This window comes from Peromyscus californicus, unplaced genomic scaffold (genome assembly GCF_007827085.1).
Source record: "Peromyscus californicus insignis strain IS unplaced genomic scaffold, ASM782708v3 Scaffold_1__1_contigs__length_55948999, whole genome shotgun sequence".
In the NCBI taxonomy this organism is placed as follows: domain Eukaryota; kingdom Metazoa; phylum Chordata; class Mammalia; order Rodentia; family Cricetidae; genus Peromyscus; species Peromyscus californicus.
The window spans coordinates 15,320,927-15,342,890 of NW_026294492.1; the positions used below are offsets into that span (position 1 = coordinate 15,320,927).

The following is a 21,964-nucleotide window of genomic DNA, read 5'->3' on the forward strand; positions in this document are numbered from 1 at the left end:
GCATGGTGGGCAGCTGCTCTTTTCCTTAGTATTTCTCCTGCAGCCCTGTGACTACATACTCTCCCATAATGCATGCCTGAGAGAGACGCTTGAATGAGTCAGGAGGAAGGCACAGCCCTAGTTAAGACATTTCATGCTTTAGCTTCCAGAGAGGCAACATCCCTGGCCTAGTCTTGGAGCAAACTGACCCAAGGCCATGGCATTTCCTGGGAGACCGGCCATTGGTATTTGGAGGGCTCCATGTCTCCCTCCAGGGAAGCCCACAGACCATTCAGATGCACTTCTCTTCCCCCAACTCTCAGTGTCTTCCCGTGTCTAGGAGAGGAAGCCCATCGGTCTTTACACACAGGAAAGAATTTTAAGCTGGTGACTAGTTCATATCCCAGCAGGCAAGGGGCTCTTCTCGTCCCTGGGCCAGCCTGAGGCCAACACAATGCCCTCAATGGGGAGGTGAGAAGTGGCATTAGAGAGGGGAGAAAGGCTGGATTCTCAGGGCTCTCTGAGGCTTGAAAGTCACCTCTCTGGGGGCTGCCACCCCCAGCTTTTTGTTTGGTTCACAGGCAGTCCTATTAGACGCTGGCAGTTAATTCAGCGTCCATAGAAAACTTGTTCTTTTTACTTTTGACCTAAGATCACATTGGGGCCAATTTCCTTTTAAAATAATTCATTACCTGTAGGCCACTGGCGTGAAACCTCAACAGCAGCGCCCCATCGACCCTCCCTCCTAGAATTCTAAGGCCTCCCTTCTCTTACCCTCCCTTAGGGGGTCCTTGGCCTCTGGGTGTATACACTCATGTTTTTTTTCCTCTCTCTCTCTCACACACATTCATTGTGCGATTTTCCTTAATTTGGTGTCCCGCCAGGTGCCAGTGGGGGACCACTCAAATACTATGTCAGTGATCTCAAAATTGAACCTCGGGGCTTTTTTTCCCTGCCAGCGGCCCGAGCAGATGTGTGGCACACTTTATTAACTCAAGTACCCACGAGTTGAAAATTTCATTAGTTTGAGGGGAGGGCTAAGTCCCATCAAGAGACCTGGTCTGGACAGATTCTTTGTGTCAACCTGACCCCTAGCCAAACGGATTATTGTTCTAAATGAGACAAGCGATCTAATGTTCTGCCTATTAGGCACCCACGGCCTGTAACCTTTTAAAACACAAGTGTGGGAAAACAGCACGTTCTGCTGCATCCCTGACTGCACATTCCTGCCAGGTGGCAGCCAGCACCTTAGCAACATCCCAAGGAGCCCAGCGCTATCCCGCGCTTCCCTAAGGCCAGGTATTGGGTGGGGTCAGGAAGCCACCTGCCTGGGGTGAAGGGGACCAGACAAGCAGAGATCAACCTCCATTGCAACCCTGTGATGGGTTAGGGGACAGCTGCAGTCAGGTTGTCAACTGGTAGGAACATCGAGGGTGGCCTGGCTTTTGTTCATCCTGGGTCATCCTGGCTCTCGGCTTTGTCGTGGGACCCAGAGAGGGGAGCCTGGCTGGTTTGTTATACAAAGAGGCCTTCGGAGTTCTGGGATGAGCCTCTAGGGCAGCCCCATCCCTGCAGAGACCCTATTTCAAAATCACCTCACCTGGCACAATCCCCTTGTCTTGGGAAAAGGCAGCCATGCTTATCCTGTGCAGCACCTCGGAGGCCCCTCCAGCCTGTGGAGGAGACAGTTGCGCTCCACTGGGCCCCCGGTGTGTGCGAAGGCTAACACTGGGAAAGAGATGGAATGGGGCATAGCAGGGGTGTCCTAGGCACAGGTGGAAGGTGGGCAGAGAACGTGGCATTCTGCCCATGGGGCTGAGAGGGGATTCTAGGGGAGGAGGGGGGGTGTGATGTTGGCATAATCGCAGCAATAGGGTGAGAAAGCGACACAGAAAAGCGTGGGTCAAGGAAAGGGAAAGAACGGCGCTTCTGTGAGTTGCTTAGAGGCCCCTGTGACTGTTCATAGCACACTTTCTCTGGATAAACCTTGGGATTTAGACACAGGTGGCCCCCAGACAGAGAAAGAGTCCTAACAGAGTACTCAGGCAACGTTTCTGATGGAGCTCTTGTCTCCAGTGGGGCCTATGATGGAGATCCAGCCTTTGGCACACCCAGCCCTCTCGAGGTGGAAGGCTGGAAGCCTTGGAATGCAGCCGAAGGTCCTGGGCTTGGATCTCTTAAGAGTTTCAGTGACCTGGCCTCCCAGAGAACAGAGGGCAGAGCTACAGTGGCCCCTACCTTCTAGCAGACAGAAAGCAGAGCTGGTTGTAAAAGCTTAATTAAATGAAATATTTTAACAAGAAATTCCGAGAACAGAATGCCCCGCTCGTAAGCAAGCCATCACAAAAATAAAAACTGACAGGAAGCGTGTGTTTTGTTGAGCACGGGAAAGTTTCTACCAGGAGAAATAAGAAAGTGCCAAGGGCCAGGCTGCATCGCGCAAGTGCTGAGCTGCTGGTTTCTAGGGGGCAGAACTCCACTTGTCAGGGTCTGTGTGGGGCTAGAATCATCCGGCTTTGAAGAGTTTGGACTGTCCACTATAATCCACACAGGTGGACCATTTGTTAGCATCTGCGATGAGCTGGAAAGTGTGTGAGGCTGTGGGTGTAAAATGCCATCAGCAGATAGTATGACAGGGTCCCATGGAGGTAAAACTGAGATCAGCATTCAGGACCGTTGGATCCCCTGACACCTTCAAAGTCCAGGTTCCTTTACAACTTGATTTACCTTTCCAGTCTGGCCGTGCCCTTCTCAGGCAGGGGAGGCACTAAGGAGGGCATCTGGCTGAGTCTGCAGGTCCACCAAATTGCAGTCTCTAGATAGAGTATGCCCTTCTGGAGAGACAACAATAAGCCCTATTTGCACAGCAGACTGAGTACGGTCTAGGACTCTCGTTCCCACACTGAGTCCTGTAGACCAGATGATCCTGGGACTCATTCCTCCTGGGATGCCAGGTCATGGCAGAGATGCCTCACCTGAAAGAGCTGAGAGAAAACAGGGAAGATGAACCATTGGGCAGTCAAAGCCGAGTCAGCTCAGGAGAGGGTTGGAAGTTCTTGGAAGGCTTCCAGGAGGAGGCAGGACTTGAGATGTCCTGGAGAAGGCATTCTTGGAAGGGATAGAGAAGGAATGAAACCTGAGATTGGGTAGCAGGGATGATATGTGACTAAGAGACAAGAGAAGTGTGCCCTGGAAGAAAGAGTGTAACCGGGGTCATGAACTGATTCCTCAGGGAAGCCTTGCCCAAGGCGTGGATCAGAGGATTAACAGAGAGATGTCACCTGCTCCAATTTCAGTCCAGGGAACAGTGAGGAAAGTACACTGTCCACACAAGTCGGGTAACTTGCCTAGAGTTTTTGGTTATTTCTTGGTCTAGAGGTATCTCTGTGACAGCAGGAACAAGTCCCTTTTGCTATTCAGTGTGCTCATTGAACACATTTTCCCAACTGCCTCAACAGACCTGGTACCAATAAGCTTTATAACGCTGCCCCCAAAATCTCTGAAATCTGCATGGAAGACGTATTTTCTCCAGAGGAACCTTTGCTTTATAAGAATAGTTCCCGTCAAGCTGTCTCATATTTGTAAATTTCAAGTACTCTTTGGTTTCACCCACCCGTGTTTTCCAGGATCTAGTGACTACAAGGTGAAGCCGAAATAGTATCAGGTCAAACTACAGCAATTCTAAGTTCTGTCCCCCAGTCTCACCTTGTTTCTTCCTTTGGGACCCAGGAGTACCTGACATTTTGGCATTGCAGGTCATCATCTACAAAATTTATATTCAAGAACTGCACAATTGAGTTACAAAAAGAAAATCACATGATGTTCTAAGTGAGTTTGTGATTTTTTGCATTGGGCTGTATTCATAAATATCCTCGGTCCTACGTGCAGCCTGTGGCCCGCAAGTTGGACACACCTGCTAGGCACAGAGTGGGAGAGAATGTTTTGTCAGGATTTGGAATCCACAAGGCCTCTCTCCTGGAAGGCTACAGGCTTCATCAGCCCCTCACGGTGCAAGACTACAATCTCTGCTTTTGGGAGAAGACACGTGTCTAGGATGTCTCTTTACTCACCCACCTTGTTCCAGTAAAAGGACTTGAAAATCTTGTTAAATGGAAGCTGTGACAATTGTCCCAATTTTATTTGTAAAATGAGGAAGAATTGTTTTTAATGCTGCCTGTAGTTAGAACTGGTTAGTTTAAAGGGAAGGGAAATGTTTACAAATTTGAGGGCTGCTTGATTTCTCTCTCTCTCTCTCTCTCTCTCTCTCTCTCTCTTTTACTTTGAGACAGGGTTTCATTGTGTAGCCCTGGCTGTCCTGGAACTCGCTCTGTAGACCAGACTGGCCTCGAACTCACAGAGATCCACCTGTCTCTGCCTCCCAAGTGCTGGGATTAAAGGTGTGTGCCACTACCACCCAGCTTAGTTTTGATTTTTCTGCAGGGCTACAGCTGCCCTGTGGACTATGGCATGTGAGGCTCTACCAACGCCCCGTGCACAACCCACATGAGGGTGCACTGGCCACAGATTCCAAATCATCCCACACTGATGGAGGCTTCTTATACTTGGTAGGGAAGATTCCAGATGGGGAGCTGGGGGCAAGCTGAAGGAGAATAGAAAGAAAGTGATATAGAGATGGGAACAGATGGCTCACACGGACAGGCGTGTTGTAGACCAGAGAACTTCAGGAGGTATGTGGGATGAGGCTTAATGGATCTATCCAGATGTTAAAGAGGACATGGCTCTGCAGACTCAGGCAGCATGCACTTGGCAATAGTGACTTTTAGGCTTGGTAATTCCCCGTTCCTTGGATTTGCTTGAAACAGGGCACACTGTAGTATAACGCAATTTGCAGGATGTCAATATTGGTCAGGCCTTAGGGATACTGACCTAGAAGTTGTAGTGTCAAAGGTCACACAGCCTGTTACAGCGGCGTAGAGACCTGCTTCTGGTAGAGAGACCTGTTTATAGAAGGACTCAGGATATAAAGCTCCTAGGAGATCAAATTTCCTCAGGGCTTTTTCTCTCAGGACCTAGAGCCCCCATGAGGAGCCTGGAGGAGCTGGGTACCCCTGGAGGAGAGGGAAGTTAGAGGCTAGAAAGTCCTGTCTTCATGTTATCCTCTGGGGAGTGGGGACTGTGAGTGTGTACCATCATAACATTGTGTCTTTGCTATACCCAGGGTTGAGGAGAGATCTTATATCCTCACTTCAATCTTTTGCTGTCAGAGAAGAAGAGTTGGTGGGTCAAGGTCTCTGGGCATGTGTATGGGACAGAGTGGTGGGGTGGAGTCAACCTGCAATCTCACATGGCAGCGAGGAGCATCTGTCATGGAGAACATTTGCTCAAAGGCGCTAGCCTTAGTCGGGAGAGCATGGCATCATTAAACACCATGGATTTCAAAAGCTCCCTGAGTTAATTGATCTAAGATAGCCGTTCTCAACCTGTGGATCGTGACCCCTTTGAGGAGTCGAACAACTCTTTCACAGGGTCGAATATCGGATATCCTGCACATCAGATGTTTATATTACAATTTATAACAGTAGCAAAATTATAGTTATGAGGTAGCAGTGAAATAACTTAATGGTTGGGGGTCAGCACAACATGAGGAGCTGTATTAAAGGGTCTCAGCATTAGGAAGGTTGAGAACCGCTGCTCTAAGACTTCGGAGAAAAGGGAAGTAGTGAGAAAAGCTATGAAAGATGGACCCCATGGACTAAATTCTAATTCTATAAAAACCAAACTCCCTGCCTAGGTGTCACATTAGGACAAAGAAAGAGATGGCTAAGGCTGGGATCTGGAAAGGTAGCTGGCAGGAGGGTGGGGCTAGAGGTTGTCAGGAGTGAGGAGAGAAGATCTGGTAGGGACAGGGGTAGCTCTATGGCTTGTAGTTGGTATAGAAGAAAGAACAGAGGTGCTTTTCACTGCTAGCTCAGCTTCCTCCTGGGACAGGGACTAAGTCAGCCTCATAGGACCCCCCTTTCCCCCCCATGAGAGGAAACACTAAACTATAGTGGTTTCATAGAATGGTTAATGGCTAAAAAGTAGCCAGACAGCACATACTGGAGCTGAGTGGGGTATTCTGGAGGAAACCATAGATGGACTGACTGTTTCAGTAAACCCAGGAAACCTGTAACTACAAGCCCTATAACTGTCCAGTCAGGCAAAACACAGGGGACATCCAGCACTGTCCTCGAGGGAGCCCTGGTAGAAACCCAGTTTGGTCTGGGCAGCAGCATGGGTCAGGGTGACAGATGAATGCAGCATGTAGCCGGGTGAGCTTCAGCCATGATCAGAAGTGGGGTGCAAGGACCAAAAGATGCTTTCTGTGGGACTTGTAGGACTTTCCTAGAGCAGTGGCGCTCAACCTTCCTAATGATGCAACCCTTTAATACAGTTCCTCATGTTGTGGTGACCTCCAACCATAAAATTACTTTGTTGTTACATTGTAAGTGGAATTTTGCTATCGCTATGAATTGTAATGTAAGCATCTATTTTCTGATGGTCTTAGACGACCCCTGTGAAAAGGTCATTCATGCTCTGAAGGGGCCATGACCCACAGGTTGAGAACCACTGTCCTAGAGTCACAGAAAGGAATGATTCCTCTAAGACTGGAGTAGATAGCATCAGTCCAGGGGGGAAGTGGACACAGGACCAGAGGTTAGTGCCCATTGCTTTGAGTATCATTGAAGTTCCTCTTAGATCCAGAAAGGCAGGAACCATTTTGGAGGGTAAGAAGAACAGGGCTCTCCGCTCAAGGAGACACATGTACCTGCCCCACCAACGTTTTATGAGGCTCTGGAATGTTGTTTGTTGGTGACCACCCAGCCATCCCACCAACAAATGGAGCACCCCGAAGGGAGTTGTAGTGACCTCTTAATGTGAAACAGCATACACAGAGATGAGCTAAGAGGAAGGGTCTGTTTCTGCACATTTATCTCTGGTTATTAGACACTTTTAGAGGGAACATCTGTTTGTCCACTCTGGCTCCCATATTGTAGGCCCCGCTTGAAGGCTGTTTTGGCCCCTTCTCTGACTGAATGGGGACTAAGTCATAAATTAGAACCAGAAGGGGGCCCAAGGGTGGGATGTCAGAGGGGGATTTTTACTTATCTAACTGAGAAAGGAAGACTTGAGATCTTCAAGTATTCAGCCTTCAAATGGTAAGCCAGAGAAAATGGAGACCACACCAAAGGTATGTGGTGAGCGCAGTTCAAGTGAATCCATTCAGTACAGAGTTTATGCTGGGGACAGTGTGCTCTGTGAGCTGGGGCTGGACCTGGGAGTCAAGTCCCCTGAGCATGGTTTGATCATGCTCACAAAGTTCCAGGGACCTGGGCAGGGCGCCATTATTTGATTCCTCCTTTGATTGGAACCTTGGATGTTTGCTTTATTAGAGGAAAACTCTGTGTTTATAGGAGGGCTTACCACATCACCTGACAATATGTTCTTAGGAGATGTACAAGGTGATTCACTTGCTGGACAAGAGGCCAATTAATTATGCAAGGAGAAAACAGTGTGTTTTCTTATTAATTTTCCAAAGATGTGTATGACCTGTGTTATGTCCCCATTCTGTTGTTTTCTAGCACACATCTCTATCTTATTCCAGTAGGAATTTCCCATGTGAGCACAGCAACATAAATTGGAACTTCCTGTGTGATCCCACAGGTGCATTATGGTTGTGGCAGTCTCTGATAGACAGTCTTACCTGCCCCTATAATCCCCTGCTCATCACATTCTTTCTGGTTCTATTTGTATAGGTTACACAGGTTCAAAATGGTATGACTCTGAGGTCTGCCTTACTCATTGCTATTTTTGAGAATACTCCTAAAATCTTGTCCTACATCTCCACAGCATCAGTATTATGATAAGGGCACAAATCTTATGAATGAATAAAGCCTTTTTTTTTTATCAAGTGAGTTGGTTAGTTATAAAAAGGGAATTCTATCTATTCCTCCCTCCCTCCCCCCCTACCCCCGATTCTCTTGCTCTTTCCTTGAGTTTGCTTTAATTCTGCCATTTCATGACTGTGCTGGCTAGTTTTTTTGTTTTTTTGTTTTTTGTTTTTTTTTGTCAATTTGACACAAGCTAGAATCATCTGAGAGGAGGGAACCTCAATTGTGCAAATGCTTCCATAACATCTAGCTGAAGGCAAGAATGTAGTGCATTTTCTTAACTATTGGTTGGTATTGGAGGGCCCATCCCATTTTGGGTGGTGCCATGTCTGGGCTGGTGGTTCTGGGTTCTATAAGAAAGCAGGCTGACCAAGCCAGGGGAAGCAAGCCAGTAAGCAGCACTCCTCCATGGCCTCTGCATCAACTCCTGCTTCTGGGTTCCTGCCCTGCTTGAATTCCTGCTTCAGCTGTCTTCAAGGATGGACTGTGGTATGGAGGTTGTAAGTGAAATAGACCCCTTTCTTTCTGGATTGCTTGTGGCTGTGGTGTTTCGTCACAGCCACAGAAACAATGACTGAGACAATGACCTAACGTGAGAGCCCTCGCCAGAGACTGGTGCTGAACTTGTGTTTCCTTTCTTTCAGAACTATGAAAACAGTTTATCCCTTACAACTCGCCCAGTCCTTCCCGGGATCTCCATCCCCCACCAGTTCGTCCGATTTCTGACCCTGAACTCACTGATTCATCTTGAGTTTTCACAGCCTTTGCTTGGAACAATGAGTCACTTGATCCTGTCGATTCTGCCTTTGTGTTGGCTTTTCTTTGAATCCTCCGCACCATTCCCAACGCTTACGACTTCTCAAGTCTGTTTTTTTTTAATATGGACCCAGGCACAGCCTCATATTCCAGATCTCTCCCATTGTAAGTCATGAATATGCTAGCACATTGATTTCTGTAATCAGTGGTCAAATGTTCCCCTGGATGTCCTCCTTCAGCAGCGAGAGCACCGCCTTTCTTCCCAACATTCACATACTCTGAAGTCCTCCCAGGCTGGCCCTTCTGTGTAGTCCTCCTTTTATTCTTCCTGTCTTCTAGCTGAAATAGAGAATCCAGTGTTCGTGCGACACCCGTACTTATCTGTTCCTGCTCATGTTTGTCCTCTTCCTGAATTGCCCTTTCTCTTTTATTGTCCATGTATCACCAAGGTCCATCCCAACCCTTCCCACGACAGCTTTCTGCTCCTGAACCTCTTCTAATAATCATCACTGTCACTTGTTAATAGTCATCAGAAGACAGAACCCCTCCCTCCAGTTGGACAGATGGACAGATTATCTACTAATCCGCCTCACCATTGCAGGGGATGTTTAGTAGGTGCTCACTGAGGAGGACCAATTGTTCCACTTCCTTTCTTTCTTTAACATGAGCTCACCTTAAACAACCACCTCATAATAATCGTCCTTTGCTTGTAGACAAAATTAAAAGTGGCAAAAATATAGGGTTATTATTATTTTTTGTTACGCAGCCCTGGATGGCCTCTACTTGTGTTTTTCTTGCCTCAGCCCTCTGAGGGTAGGAATCCAAAGAAGAGCAGAGTCCTATCCTTCCTGAGGACTCATCTTCCAACTTTATTCAACATGATGAAGGCATTCTAAGCCAATCCCTGCACACCATATGAAGGATAGCAGTCAGGGAGCTGAGCAGGTGTGTTGTGTGATTGCATGATCATAGAATTCATAGCTCTTTTTCTCTCATTTCAGTTCCAGATGTTGACATCATCTCATGAGTACCCAGGACCTTCCTTGGACTCCTCATTTCCCTCCAAATGAAGCCATAATTACAGGCTTCATTACAGTTTGAAGATTCAGTAGGTCATTGCATTGCTGACAACTACATTTTGTAGTCTGACAGAACTAAGCTTGGAGCAAGTTGTGTATCACTCTTGGAATTGAGCCTAATTTTCTACCTTTTTTCATACTCAGGATAGTCTTTTTGGCTCCTAAGTTCTGCATAGAAGAATCATGCTAAGGTATTGATAAACTGTTTCCATTTTTAAAGAATGCTTATGAATTTTAACAGTGTGTTTCATCAAAGGACACAAATGGGAAAATGATGGAGATTGGAAATGGGTCTTTTCTAAATAGCCCTCGTGGAGGACTTAGAAGTCACCAACTATTGATCTCTAATTCTTCAAGGGTCATACTCTTCCACTGTTTTCCAATGCCATTGCTGTGATGTGTCATTTGGTCACCTCCCCACTCATACCAGTGGGACTTCTGTTGCCCACGTGCTTTGTGGCTTTCCAAGAGCTCCACTTAGAGGCAGATAAACATTGCTCACATTCAAAATCAACCTTTGCAATGAATGCTCCTGGCAGGAGTAACCCTCGGGCTTTGCTGACACTTGGGATTGTCAGATACTGTATTTACAGCAAGAGAATGTGAGGCTGTAAATGCATGTTTGCTTGCAGAAGTGCTTAGGGAGTCCATGTCTCTTTCCCACTTATACCTTTTTTTTGCTTTGAATGAATGAATCCTGGCTAAGCTGAAGGGAGATGTCTGGGGTGTCTAGTATCCTCAACCTCTTGAGTCTAGTACTCCTAAGTTATTCCCTCTCTACTACTAGTAGGCCAAGTCAGATAAAAGTCTAGTTGGTTGATCCCAGATTCTAACAGAGAAGAATCTTGCCCAACAGACACAGATTGTCGAGGAAGATTGAACGGCACTTAAAGACATATGACGTATATGTGATGTTCTTCAAGTTAAATTTATACAAAACTCTTTTCCTGTTCACTTAGTTAACGTAGTTATTGAGATCAATTACCTATTTTTCTAAGAAGAAAAATATTTTCCTCCACAACTTCTCCCTTTATTTTTATCACGAAAATGCGAGTGTGTGTCCTTGTGGAGGTTAGGAAGGCCAGAACCTTTAAATTGATTGTATTAATACAAATGAGCCAAACTGAAGGGTATGATGCACAATAAAGAAGTCATTTATTTGTTCACCCCTCCCAAGTTTAACAAAATAACTCAGATCTTGATTTTTCTCTAACTTGTAAAAATGTGTCTTCCTGAGTTCTTGGTTCTTATGCCAGCTTGGTTGTAGGCTTAGTTCACACATGCCTCTTACTGTCGGCTGCAGGGCTGGCTCAGTTGGATGGTTTTTATAGTAGTATGTCAAGTCTCCTACTATGTGAAAGTTTAATTGGAATAGATGAATAAATGAATCAGAAAGTGATAATCAGTTCTCCTGGGGCAAGCTTAATGTAGGGGCTCACATTATTGGCTGTGGCCACCTGCAGCTCTTTCAGCAACTCGGTGATGTATCTTAGAAACTCGTAGTAGCTTTGAATGGACAGATCAATCAATCTTGTGGACTCGGCAATGAATTTTTCATAGTAATCAGAGAATTGATCAGAAAAATCCTGCAGTTTGGAACTGAACTGCTGGTGGTACTCAGAAATGGTTCCCTTCATTGCAGTGGGCCAGCTTTTAATTGTTTCCTTTGCCATAATAGAAAGCTCTGCAATCTTCTCCTTCCCCTTTCCATTTATATCAGCAAAGATGCTAAGACATCCTTGGATATCCCTGGGCATGAATTGCTCAACTTGATTTGTGATTTTGGAAGCAAAATCAACAGCCCTGGCACTGTGTTCAGAGTAGAAATCCCTCAGGATAACTAAGAGGGACTTGATTAGGTCAACCACCTTTTCTTCTACTTCATAATATTTTACTGTCCAGCCAACTATGCTTGGATCAAAATACTCTTCACGAAGAGCCTTTATGTACTGATGGACCTGCTGTAGTTTGTAAGACCACTCCTGAAGTATACTTTGAACAGAGTCATTGAACTCACTGAAGATAGGATATAGCTCTTCTCTTAGGAATTTGAAAGCATTTGGGATATGTATTTTGAAGATCGTATTGATATAATCAGTGAAGCAAGCAGATCCTTTGTTGTTTAGGCATTGAATTTTTTCTTCTGTGATGTCTAAAGTTCTCTCCAAAATGATCTGAAGATCACTTAGTATTTCTGTGAAGTTAGTATTCTGGAGGGCTTTAGAGTACTCTTGGATTAAATCTGATAAAATGTCTAAGAGCTTCCTGTACTCCAGAATCACATCTGGTAGTTTCCTGGCTTTTGAAATAAAAGGAAATTTAAATTCTAGGTCATTGATTAAACCCAATTTCTCAACTAGGTCTTGGACATAGGAAAGCAGTTTTTCTAAACTGCCATAGATACTTGAATATAGCTGAGACAGTGACTTCAACGTTTCCCTCATGACCATCGTGCAGAGTTCATCGATAGTATATATCCCGCCATTACCTGGGAGCTGGAATGTATTGTTTTTCAGGAAATGAATGAATGAGTCGGTGAGAAATGTGACTGCCATGTGGTACTTGTGAGTAATATTTAGTAGGCTGTCTACCACCGTGTCCTGGAGTCTCTCGGGGATGCTTTGGCCCTCTTGAGCCAACATTTCCTCATACAGATGCTGGGTCTTGCCTTTCCACTCCTGGTAGGCATCATGGGCTGCCTTCTGGAAATCCATGTTCATTTTGTAAATCTTCTTTCTAGCACTTTCAGCATTGTTCTGCAGACTCCTCCTTAGCTCTGAAGAAGCATTTCCCAGGTAGTACTTATTGACATAATCATAGATAGCCTCTGTAGCCTTGGGCACATTGCTTTTTAGGGAGCCCAGCAATCTGGAAGCTGCCTTTTCTTCCCAATTAATTTTGATGTGCTTTCCATCCTCAGACTTCTTGAACCTCCACTCAGTTTTGAATATGCTGAGTTTTCTGTCTAGAGGGGACTAAAACCAGAAGAATAAATCAGATGAAAACAGAACATACTCTCAATGACTCTGATTATATAATATAGTACACTAAAATTTCATTAGCACTTAAAAGTAAAGACCAGAGGAGAGTCTTTCACATTCTTAAGGGGATTTAGACCTCCTTTGTTAGTTCATGTTTTTGTTTTATGGTTAAATAGGCCCGCTGATGTTAATTTCTCTTTATCACATGCTTCCTAGAGGATAAAAAGGTATGTGTGATATCTACCTGGTGGCATTTAGCACTAAAGTCTTCTTGGAATGGGAAAATGGGAAAAGGAGGAAAGAGGTAGGAAAAAAACCCCACATTCTAGAATAAAGAAGAAAAAGTCCAGCTCAAGAGTTCTAACTTCAGCATTCACCTGCCAAGCTAATGGCTGGCTTTAGGCTTATCTCCTTGTAGCAATGTCATCTTTGATTTGGTCCCAGTAGAGCTTATAAATGACATCATATGAATTTGATGTACCTCAGTCTAACAATTTCACTGTGGAGAAGAATTATGAAGCCTCAAAAAAGAAAAATCCAGAAAATACGATTTAAAAACTATATACGTGGCAGAGTTTGTGCATGTCTTAGGAGATGAGGTATTGACTCTCGTCTTTGCCCAGAAAGCCATAAAATAATAGTGCTAATTGGGTCTCATGGGTGTGTCTAATAATTTAATCTCAGCAAAGATGTACTGCAATGTTTTCAAGACAGCAGTACCTCCATGAAGACGTGTGACTTGTCTTTCACCTAGTTTGAGAATGCTGTCAGAGAGCCAGCTAGAAGGAAATGAAGCATCTCTAGTTCTCTACTTGCTTTTGAGCACATGATACTCATCAGCTGGGACCCACCTGAGGGAGGAAGTAGACATTCAGCTCCACACTCTGGTCATCTCTGCTTGACTCCAGACCCACAGTGCCTATGGCTGGGGAGGCTGCTGAGGCAGACAGACTTTTCTCATCTTCTTTGTAGTGCAGATGGAGCTCAGTCAATACTGGACTGGTGATGTCAAGGTGAGCTTCTCCCTGCCAGACCCTGAAATCAGAAAAGCAGATGAGTCATAACGAAATGGGGCCAGAGACGGCAAGCGTCTCAGCAAGTTTTGAAAAGATTGCCAAGTGACAGCAAAACTTTCATACCAAAGTCCTTTATATACACCGTCATCCTTGTACTCCACATTGAAGTCACGGTGTTGAAGTGTTCCTTTGTTCTTACAGATGAACATATGATCTTCAATTTTGTGTGTTCCCACAACTGTATAGGAGAGATTTTATATGTCATTGATACATCATTGTAAGTGTGTGTGTGTGTGTGTGTGTGTGTGTGTGTGTGTGTGTACTGAAAACTTGGACAGATACCTTAACCAATCACCTAACTTAAAAATTTAAAACATACCATGTGCAATTTGTAGATTTTTTTTTTAAAAAAAAGTATTATTATTCTTTTTTTGTGGTAGTACTGGGGTTTGAACCCAGGGCCTCATACATGCTAAGCATGTTCTCTACCACAGAGCTATACTCCAAATTCCTATGATTTTTAAAAAATAAACAGGAGGCATTATTTGTCTTTAAATTATTACAGAAAAAAGCTATTTTCTTTAAATTTGTTCTTCAGTGTCAGTAGGGGTTCTAGCTTTGTTTTAAAAATATATGTGGAATATACACATTCTCCTTTTCATTGCCACATTTTGCTACAGATAACAATTGTTCCTTTAGTGCAAATTAAATATGTCATTATTTACTCAATACTCAATTGAAAACCCATAGTATCCAGGAGAGTTGGAAGAAGGTTTCCTTACCTTTTAGCTCATACTCCAGAAACTGCCAGATTGAACTGCACGTGGAATCCAGGGAGGTTTCAACATGATCTGCTTTGTTTTTCAAACCAGCACTCCAAGTGACATTATACACAGGAGAGGCCACCCCAACATGTGTAGTCAGTGCTCCAAAGAAAGGAATAAAAATTCCTACAGGCACAGAGAACTTGACGGATGGGATCTCAACAGTTTGCTCAGGCAGGGTGACGCTAGGCAGATCCACACCTGCAATCATGTTGGCTATCTCATTCAGACCCAAGCCAGCATTGCCAACTGGAAAGCTCTTTGGAAGTGTGAACTGGGACACAATGAACTGAACTTCAGGTATAGTTACCTCAAAAGCAGGAACAGAGGAGTCCTCCTCCGGTTTAGAGTATTGTGTTAACACATCAATCCCAGGGAAATTTACCTTGGGGAGCATTGTTAGGTTGAGGGCAAATGGAGAGGTACTTAATTTCTTATAGATTTTTATTCCACTGAAGTCATTTAGTTTCAGCCCTGGTATAATGAATCTATCAGTCAGTTCTTGCACAGGGAGTGAGAAGAGATAGCCATTGGGGTTTTTGGTATACACAAGGGATGTTGAAGCCTGAAGATAGTGTCTCTTTCCATCCATCTGTAGGAGTTCCTGCAAGCTCTTGCCATATACTGGTAGAAAGATGGTTTGTCCTTCTGTGGATCCTGCAAAATCAAGGCGTACCTCTTGTTGGTCATTGGAGAACTGCACATTGTGCTGAAGGACCTGTGAATGAATCTGGGCTTCACTTTTCCAGATGACTTTCTGGTTCTTAGTATCGGCTTTCAGGGTCACTTCCTGGTCAAAGTGATGGAGATCAAGAAGGGAACTGGGTTGACTCACATGAACCTGTAGAAGGGTTGACATTGTCCATGGGGAGAGCTCCAGGGTGGCTCTGCATGTTTGCTTTCCTTTTGTGACAAAGAAGTTGTCTACCTGCAAGTGGTTTTTAACACTGTGTTCCCACGTGGTGTAGATACGTCGGAGAGTGGCTTCCCCAGCAAGATTTTCTCCTACTTCAATGTTCCAGATACCATCGAGTACAGAAGCTCCTTGCAGCTGTACTGAAGACCGAGTACCCTTGGAATTCAGGTACGTGTTGGCCTCGCTGGCAACACTTCCTGAATATTCCTGCGAAAGGACAGAACCTTTGATATTTCCTTTGGTGGATGACTCCATGGAGAAGTAGGAAGTGAGGCTTTCCAAGCTGAACTTGTGGTCGATACCTCCCTTAGCAGTGGAGTGCAGCTTTGAGGAGTTGAAGTCGTAGTTTAGTTCAATGGATGATGAGAGAGTGGGCTTTGACTTGGCATTGCCGTTAAGTTCCTGCTTGAAGTTCATTGTTAAAATGGGAACATGGAGGCTTGCGGTTGTTTTCACGGATGCTTCTATGTTTTTCTTGGTTAAGCTAATGGTGCTGTCGTGATTGCCTTTTACATATTTGTTAGCGAGAGAGACAGCTATGGCCAGTCCTCTTTTCTGCGTCAGACGTGAAGTGCCCTCCAATTTGTACTGTAGGGCATCAGTGACAAATGAAGAGGAAGAGAGGAAACGAGCAACAATGTCTGACTGGTTATAAAGTCCAGCATTGGTATTCAGCGTGATGACACTTGATTTGAAAGAAAAGTCATAGGTAAAATTGCCCAGGGCTGGAATATAAATATTGTCAATAGGGCTCAATTCCTTGAAATCTGGGAGGGAAAACTTGAGTAGATTCCTAGGGACATGAAGTACCGGCAGCTCCAGGGATGGCAACACTAACCTGTATGAAGGCACGATGACATTAGGTCCTGGAATTGTGACACTTGGGGTGCTTATTGCTTTGGGTATCACATGGCTGGAGGCCATTGTCTCTACAGCAAATGGAGACACTTCAATGTTGACAAATGGGATAGTGTACCCATGACTTTGGAAGGTCCTGGGGGGCTGAATGAGGGAATTTTCTATTTTGTACTCATCAAATTTAATTTTTGCTTCGTTATAGGATGTGGTAAGAAAATCTAATGCACTGTCTCTGACTTTCTCAAATTTCCTGTCCCAGGAGTTGACATTGTTGAGAATAAACTCATAAAAAGTGCTCAGAGGAATCATAAAGGCATGCCTGTCTCTGTTCTTTTTATATTGAGCCTTTACACTTAAATCAAATGATTGCTTTGTTGTCTTCAAAAATTCTCTCAAGCCTGTTTCTTCCCATATGGAGAAATCCTTCAGTAAGGGAGTTGTGAGCCCTATATAAGGTAGAGTAATTTCAGGAATTGTTAAAGGTATGTTTAAGAAATCCAAGTTGGCATCTCCATTCATTCCTACACGGGCTTCCATGTTGTGTTCATTGTTAATAGCAGAAAAATTTTGATTGTATTTGTACTGATTGAATCTAGCACCCGCTTGCCAGCTTGCTTGCTGGACATGAGGGCTCAGAAATAGTGCATAGTTATTCAGGAAGTCTATTTTCCCAGTCAACTTTAGTGGAAAACTAACTTTCAAATTCCCTTCATTATTTGTGGATGCAGTAATTGTAAATGGGTGTGCCGAAAAGAAAAGAGAATTTTTCAAAGTCCCAATAACTTTTCCATGTAAGTCAGCATTGTGCTCCCCAGTCATTTCTGCCTTTGCGTCTCTGAGCAGTACTGTTCCCTTGCCAGTTAGAATGCTGGAGCCCACGTGCTGAGATTCAATTTTCGACTCAACTGAAAACTTAGAATAGTTGAGGAAGCCAGATTCGTATGCCAGTTTTTGGATGACCCTCAGGTGCTTGCCATTTATGTTATTAGACAGTCCAAAAGAAGCAATGGGTCCTTCTACAGTGAAGCTAATTTTGGATGAATGTATGCCCTCATCTGAGAAGTTGGGACAGGCCCAATTCCATGACCCTGTCTCTGAAGAAGTCCATGCCACATGTCCAGCTTCCAATAGTGTCTTGATTTCATTGTTAAAGGAAGCCTTACTGGAGAAGTCCAGCCTGGGGATACTCAACTTGTGAAAGTACTTTGTGTGACTGTCAAGGGTGAGCTGATTGTTCATCTTGACAATCATACTGTTATTAAACTCCACTGTATTTTTCTCTGTGTATAAACTGGCAACAGTGTCTGATTTTCCCTCAATGACCTTTCCAGAAAATAATATCTCACCCTCATGCTCCATCCTCACATGCTTACTGGAGAAGTTCATAGATTCCTTCAGGACCAGAGGGTTAGGATTAGGATTTATCTCCAAGAATTGAGCTTGTGCTTCAAAATCAAAATTGAGAGCTTCAAATTTGGACTCTCCCATAGCAGCGACAGAAGCCACAATCTCTGCTCTGTTCTGTGAAGTAGTTACATTCTGTATGTTGGCATTCGCATCTAATGTAAAGAGGGGAGACTGGATCTTCAGGATGCCATGAAGTTTGCCAAAAGCAGGTATTTCAATTGTGTGTGAGAGGCGAGGAAGCTGGAATTCTGGTATGTGAAGATCAGGAACTTGAAAATCTTTGAAATTGACATTTGGGATTGTGAATTCTGGAATTGTGATTTCTGGTACATGGAAGTCTGGCAGAGTGAGTCTTGTAAGAGGGATGTTCACCATCTCCAGATCTCTCAGGTACACTTCTGGAAGAGGCCACTGTAGCTCACTGCTCAGCATTTGGTCAATAGTTCTGATAATCTTTGCTTTTATTTCCAGCAAGTCTATTGTAAAGGAGGGGATATGAAAGGTATTGAGGAGAGTGAATTCTGGGGTAGAAAATCTTGATGGGATCTTTACATTCTTCAATGTTTTGAAGTTTATCTGAATTGATGGGATCCTCAAATCCGTCAGGGGGACTATGAAGTCAGGAGTCTGAAAGTTAGCTTCTTGGAGAGCACGGAGACTGACCTCAAACGCAGGCATGGTCCCCAGAAATGTTCGGATTTCGGGGACAGTGAACCCTTGTTCCACCAGCCTTTTCACACTCTCAGCCCAGTTTTGGATAGAGTATTGCTCTGCAAAATCTGTAATGTTCTTAGCAGTTAGAATCCACCAGTCAGAAATATAGGTGACCAGTGTATTGTACACTTGGCTTACCAGGGATAAGAAGTGTTCGAGTTCCCACTGAATGTCCATTTGATAAAGTCGGTCTCGCACATCTTCTAGAGTGTCTTGGAAATGGGCTTTTATGAGAACCAAAGCATCCTGCAGCCAATCAACAAACACGGTTACTTTGGTGTCCTTGAGTCTTTCCAGGTAAGTGGAGACCGTGGCTTTGAAGTCTCCTGCCAGCAGTTTCAACACTTCAGTTTTCTGTGGAAGTTCAAGAGCTTGGATTTCAGCATTGATTCTCTGAGTCACCTCACGTATTTTGCTATTGGTTTCGTCTATGAACTGGTGATAGTCAAATGCTTTTAACATCTTCACCAATATGTCAAGATATCTATTTAGTTCTTGGATGACATTTTTGAAGGACAATGCTTTCAGCCACTCGACAGCATCATCAATAAACCCAACAAATTTCTCATAGTAATCTCTTATCTCAGTTTGTTGTAGCACATTGCTTAGTTTCTGAAGAGCCTCACCCAGGCTGTATCTGTGGGCCAACGCTACTGATTTATCCATTAAAACCCGGAGTTGCCGGTCTACTTCATATTTCTCAATTAACTCATGGACTATAGCTCTAAAAGTATTGATTTTCTCAGTTACTTTAAAATCCTCAATAAGATTCCTAACAAAGTATTCGACACGCTCAATAATGTCGTTTATTCTTTGGAATAGAATTGCAGTTCTCAATTGATCTAAATGCTTGGTGACATCAATGGCTTCAACCTGTTGTTTCAAGTCTGCAGCCAGCTGTTGAATGTCTATAGTCTGAATCTGTGTCCTGAGCTGCTGCAGTTTCTCTTGGATCTGGATTCTGATTTGATATTTAGTATCCACATTTTGGACCCAAGAGGCTGCACTGCTGCCAATTTTGTTAAGATCAACATTTTCAACAAATAAATACAGGTTATGGATTGATTTTTCTAGATTTACACGGATATGATACTGTTCATCAAGAATTTTTAACGTTTCAATGATTCGATCAATGATCTGAGCAATAGCTTTTTTAAAATCCTGTGGATCATAATTATCTCTAATATACTGATCAAATTGTATCACGTATGTCTCAAGTTGAGAAAGTTTTTCATTGAAGTTGATTTTGACACTATCTAATGCAATTAGTACATCATTGTCTGTAATTTTATAATTTTCCATAAAAGCAGTTAATTTTTCCTTGGCATTGGTTACTTGTCTCTCCCAGTCAGATGCATTCAGATAATCATGGATTTGCCGTGGAAGTCTGCTCAGGGCTGCTTTGTACTTCCTCGCAAACTCATCAATATTGATGCGTTGCAATTCTCCCTGCATGGCTTCCAGTAGAGTTATAATTCCTCTTCGATTTCTCTCCAAATACTCTGGCAGGCTTTTAAAGAACGGGAGGCTGATGGTGTGAACATCCTGGTTCTTATCATACTTCACAAAAGCAACAATTGTGAATTCTTGGGGCTTGTCCACAGCATCATTTATCTCCAAGTCATTAAGGACATTGTCAGGCTCGCTGTGGAAAAACGGCACTTTAATTGGTGAGTACAGCCCAGAGAGGTCAGCCCGTCCACTAAGCTCGACGCCGATTTTGTCTTTAGTGTTGTAGGCTTCAAAGTCCTGGCTGTATACCTTGTCATTCAGTCTGGTCTTGAATTTCCAGCTGCTTGTCTGCTCCGCAGGTGTGAGCAGGGCACTGACTGTATGTTCAAGACCGGTACTGATACTGCTTTTGTACCCAAGATCGTGGTTTGTGGATCCTTTGAAATCATGAGAGAAAGTGAGTGCCACAGGTTCTGCTTTCAGCATGAACTTATTATACAGCTGCCCGGTGTGTTCTCCCCAGAGAGCCAGTTTCCCATCTCCACTCGTGTGTGTATCGATGCCCAAGTGGAATGGTGCCAAAACCAAGTGGAAAACATTGCTAAAGTGCAGTGGATCTGAATTATAGTTGGTGATGACGTCAACAGAGGAAGCCAGGCCAATGATGTCTGCTTTAAGCCGATGGTTGAATTCCACGCCCTGAACCTTGGCAACAGTGTCTGCTCTGTAACTTGCTACTATTAGGTCAGCATAAGAGATGGTATAGATGTGTTTTAGCTCATGATTTTGATAGGTTCCTTTAAAGCTGCCACCCACAATCAACGTCAGTGGTTCCAGCCGTAACCTCCCACTGCTGGCCACATCTAGAGCGTTGTATCTCAAGTCACTGCTTAAAGCAGTTACAAAAGAATAGGGCTGTAGCTGCAAGTTAAAATTCTGCTTATAAAACTTGTCTGCACTGTAAATGTTGTCCATTTTTGAGGAGACATCCAGTGAGAGACCTGCAATGCTTAGACTGTGTGCATGGTCAAGTTTCATTTCAGCGTAAGAACCCATCATGTCATTGGACAGCCTCAGCCCTTCTCGGCTGAGTTTGAAGTTGAAGATGTTTTTGCTGTCTGCACCCAGAATCATGGCCTGGTAAATGCTTCCCAATGATAACTCTGTGAGGGCAGCTTTTCCATCCAGACTGAATTTTGCATGGTGTTCCTTGAAGCGGCCGTTTGTTGATAATTTCATGGAAGCCCCAGAGAGACCCAGCTCTGCATTCAACTCATTCTCCAGCAGCAGGGGGCTGTACTTCAAGTTGCTGGTTGCACTGGTGGACAATCCATCCCGGGCAATCTTTAGTGTTGCCTTGTGAGCGCCGGTATTAATTTGGTCAGTGCCGAAGATGTCAGCATTTAATTCCATACCCTGGGAAGTGACTGATCCAGAAAGGAGGGTGACAAGCCTCAGGGACTTGTATTTGGCCTGATGTTCAGAACGTAGTGATGCACTTTGCTTAGAGAATGTCATGTCCAGCTTGTTAGAAGCAGCAAAGTTCTCATACTGTCCACTGCTGTCAGATTTCAGGGTCAGCTCATAGTTTTCATATTTCAGGGAAGCGGTGTTCTTGAATATGCCATCTTGCAGATCAGAGGTAGAGGTGAGGGAGAAGGTTCCATCCTGGTACACTCCCACTATCTGGTTGGTACCCTGGAGGTAGGTGGAGTTAAACCTCATGTTGGATTCCCCACTCAGCTGGCCGGTGGTAGGATCTCTCTCACAAGACAGGCCATATCTGCCTTGAGCATAAAACGAGGATGCTCTGAACTGTCCATCAACCTTGATTTCTTTGACATACAAATGCTGCTTCTTTTTTGAGTCCAGGTGAACCGTAGCAGACATCTGTGGTCCCAAGGCACTAGATGCTTCAAATGTTAGCAAACCTTTTGAGACTGGCGTGTTTCCAAATTTTTCTACATGACTGACTTTGAATTTTGAATCTAGAAATTTGTGGTGTAGAGACCCATCACACGACAATGTGAATGTACTCTGGCTGTCATATGTTGTTTCTCCAGAACCTAACAGAAAAATTAAAGATACTG

At 44.2% G+C, this 21,964-nt stretch overlaps 1 protein-coding gene across 1 annotated transcript in view; it reads right to left on the bottom strand.

The window, feature by feature from the left end:
* Positions 1-11,094: 11,094 nt before the first annotated feature.
* Apob (apolipoprotein B) overlaps positions 11,095-21,964 on the bottom strand; it is a 37,445-nt gene continuing 26,575 nt past the window's right edge. The window contains exons 26-29 of the mRNA XM_052745659.1: positions 14,486-21,940; positions 13,827-13,941; positions 13,539-13,722; positions 11,095-12,681 (exon numbers count right to left, since the gene is read on the bottom strand). Coding sequence (XP_052601619.1) covers positions 11,095-12,681; positions 13,539-13,722; positions 13,827-13,941; positions 14,486-21,940 — 9,341 coding nt within the window. The remainder of the gene's footprint in view (positions 12,682-13,538; positions 13,723-13,826; positions 13,942-14,485; positions 21,941-21,964) is intronic.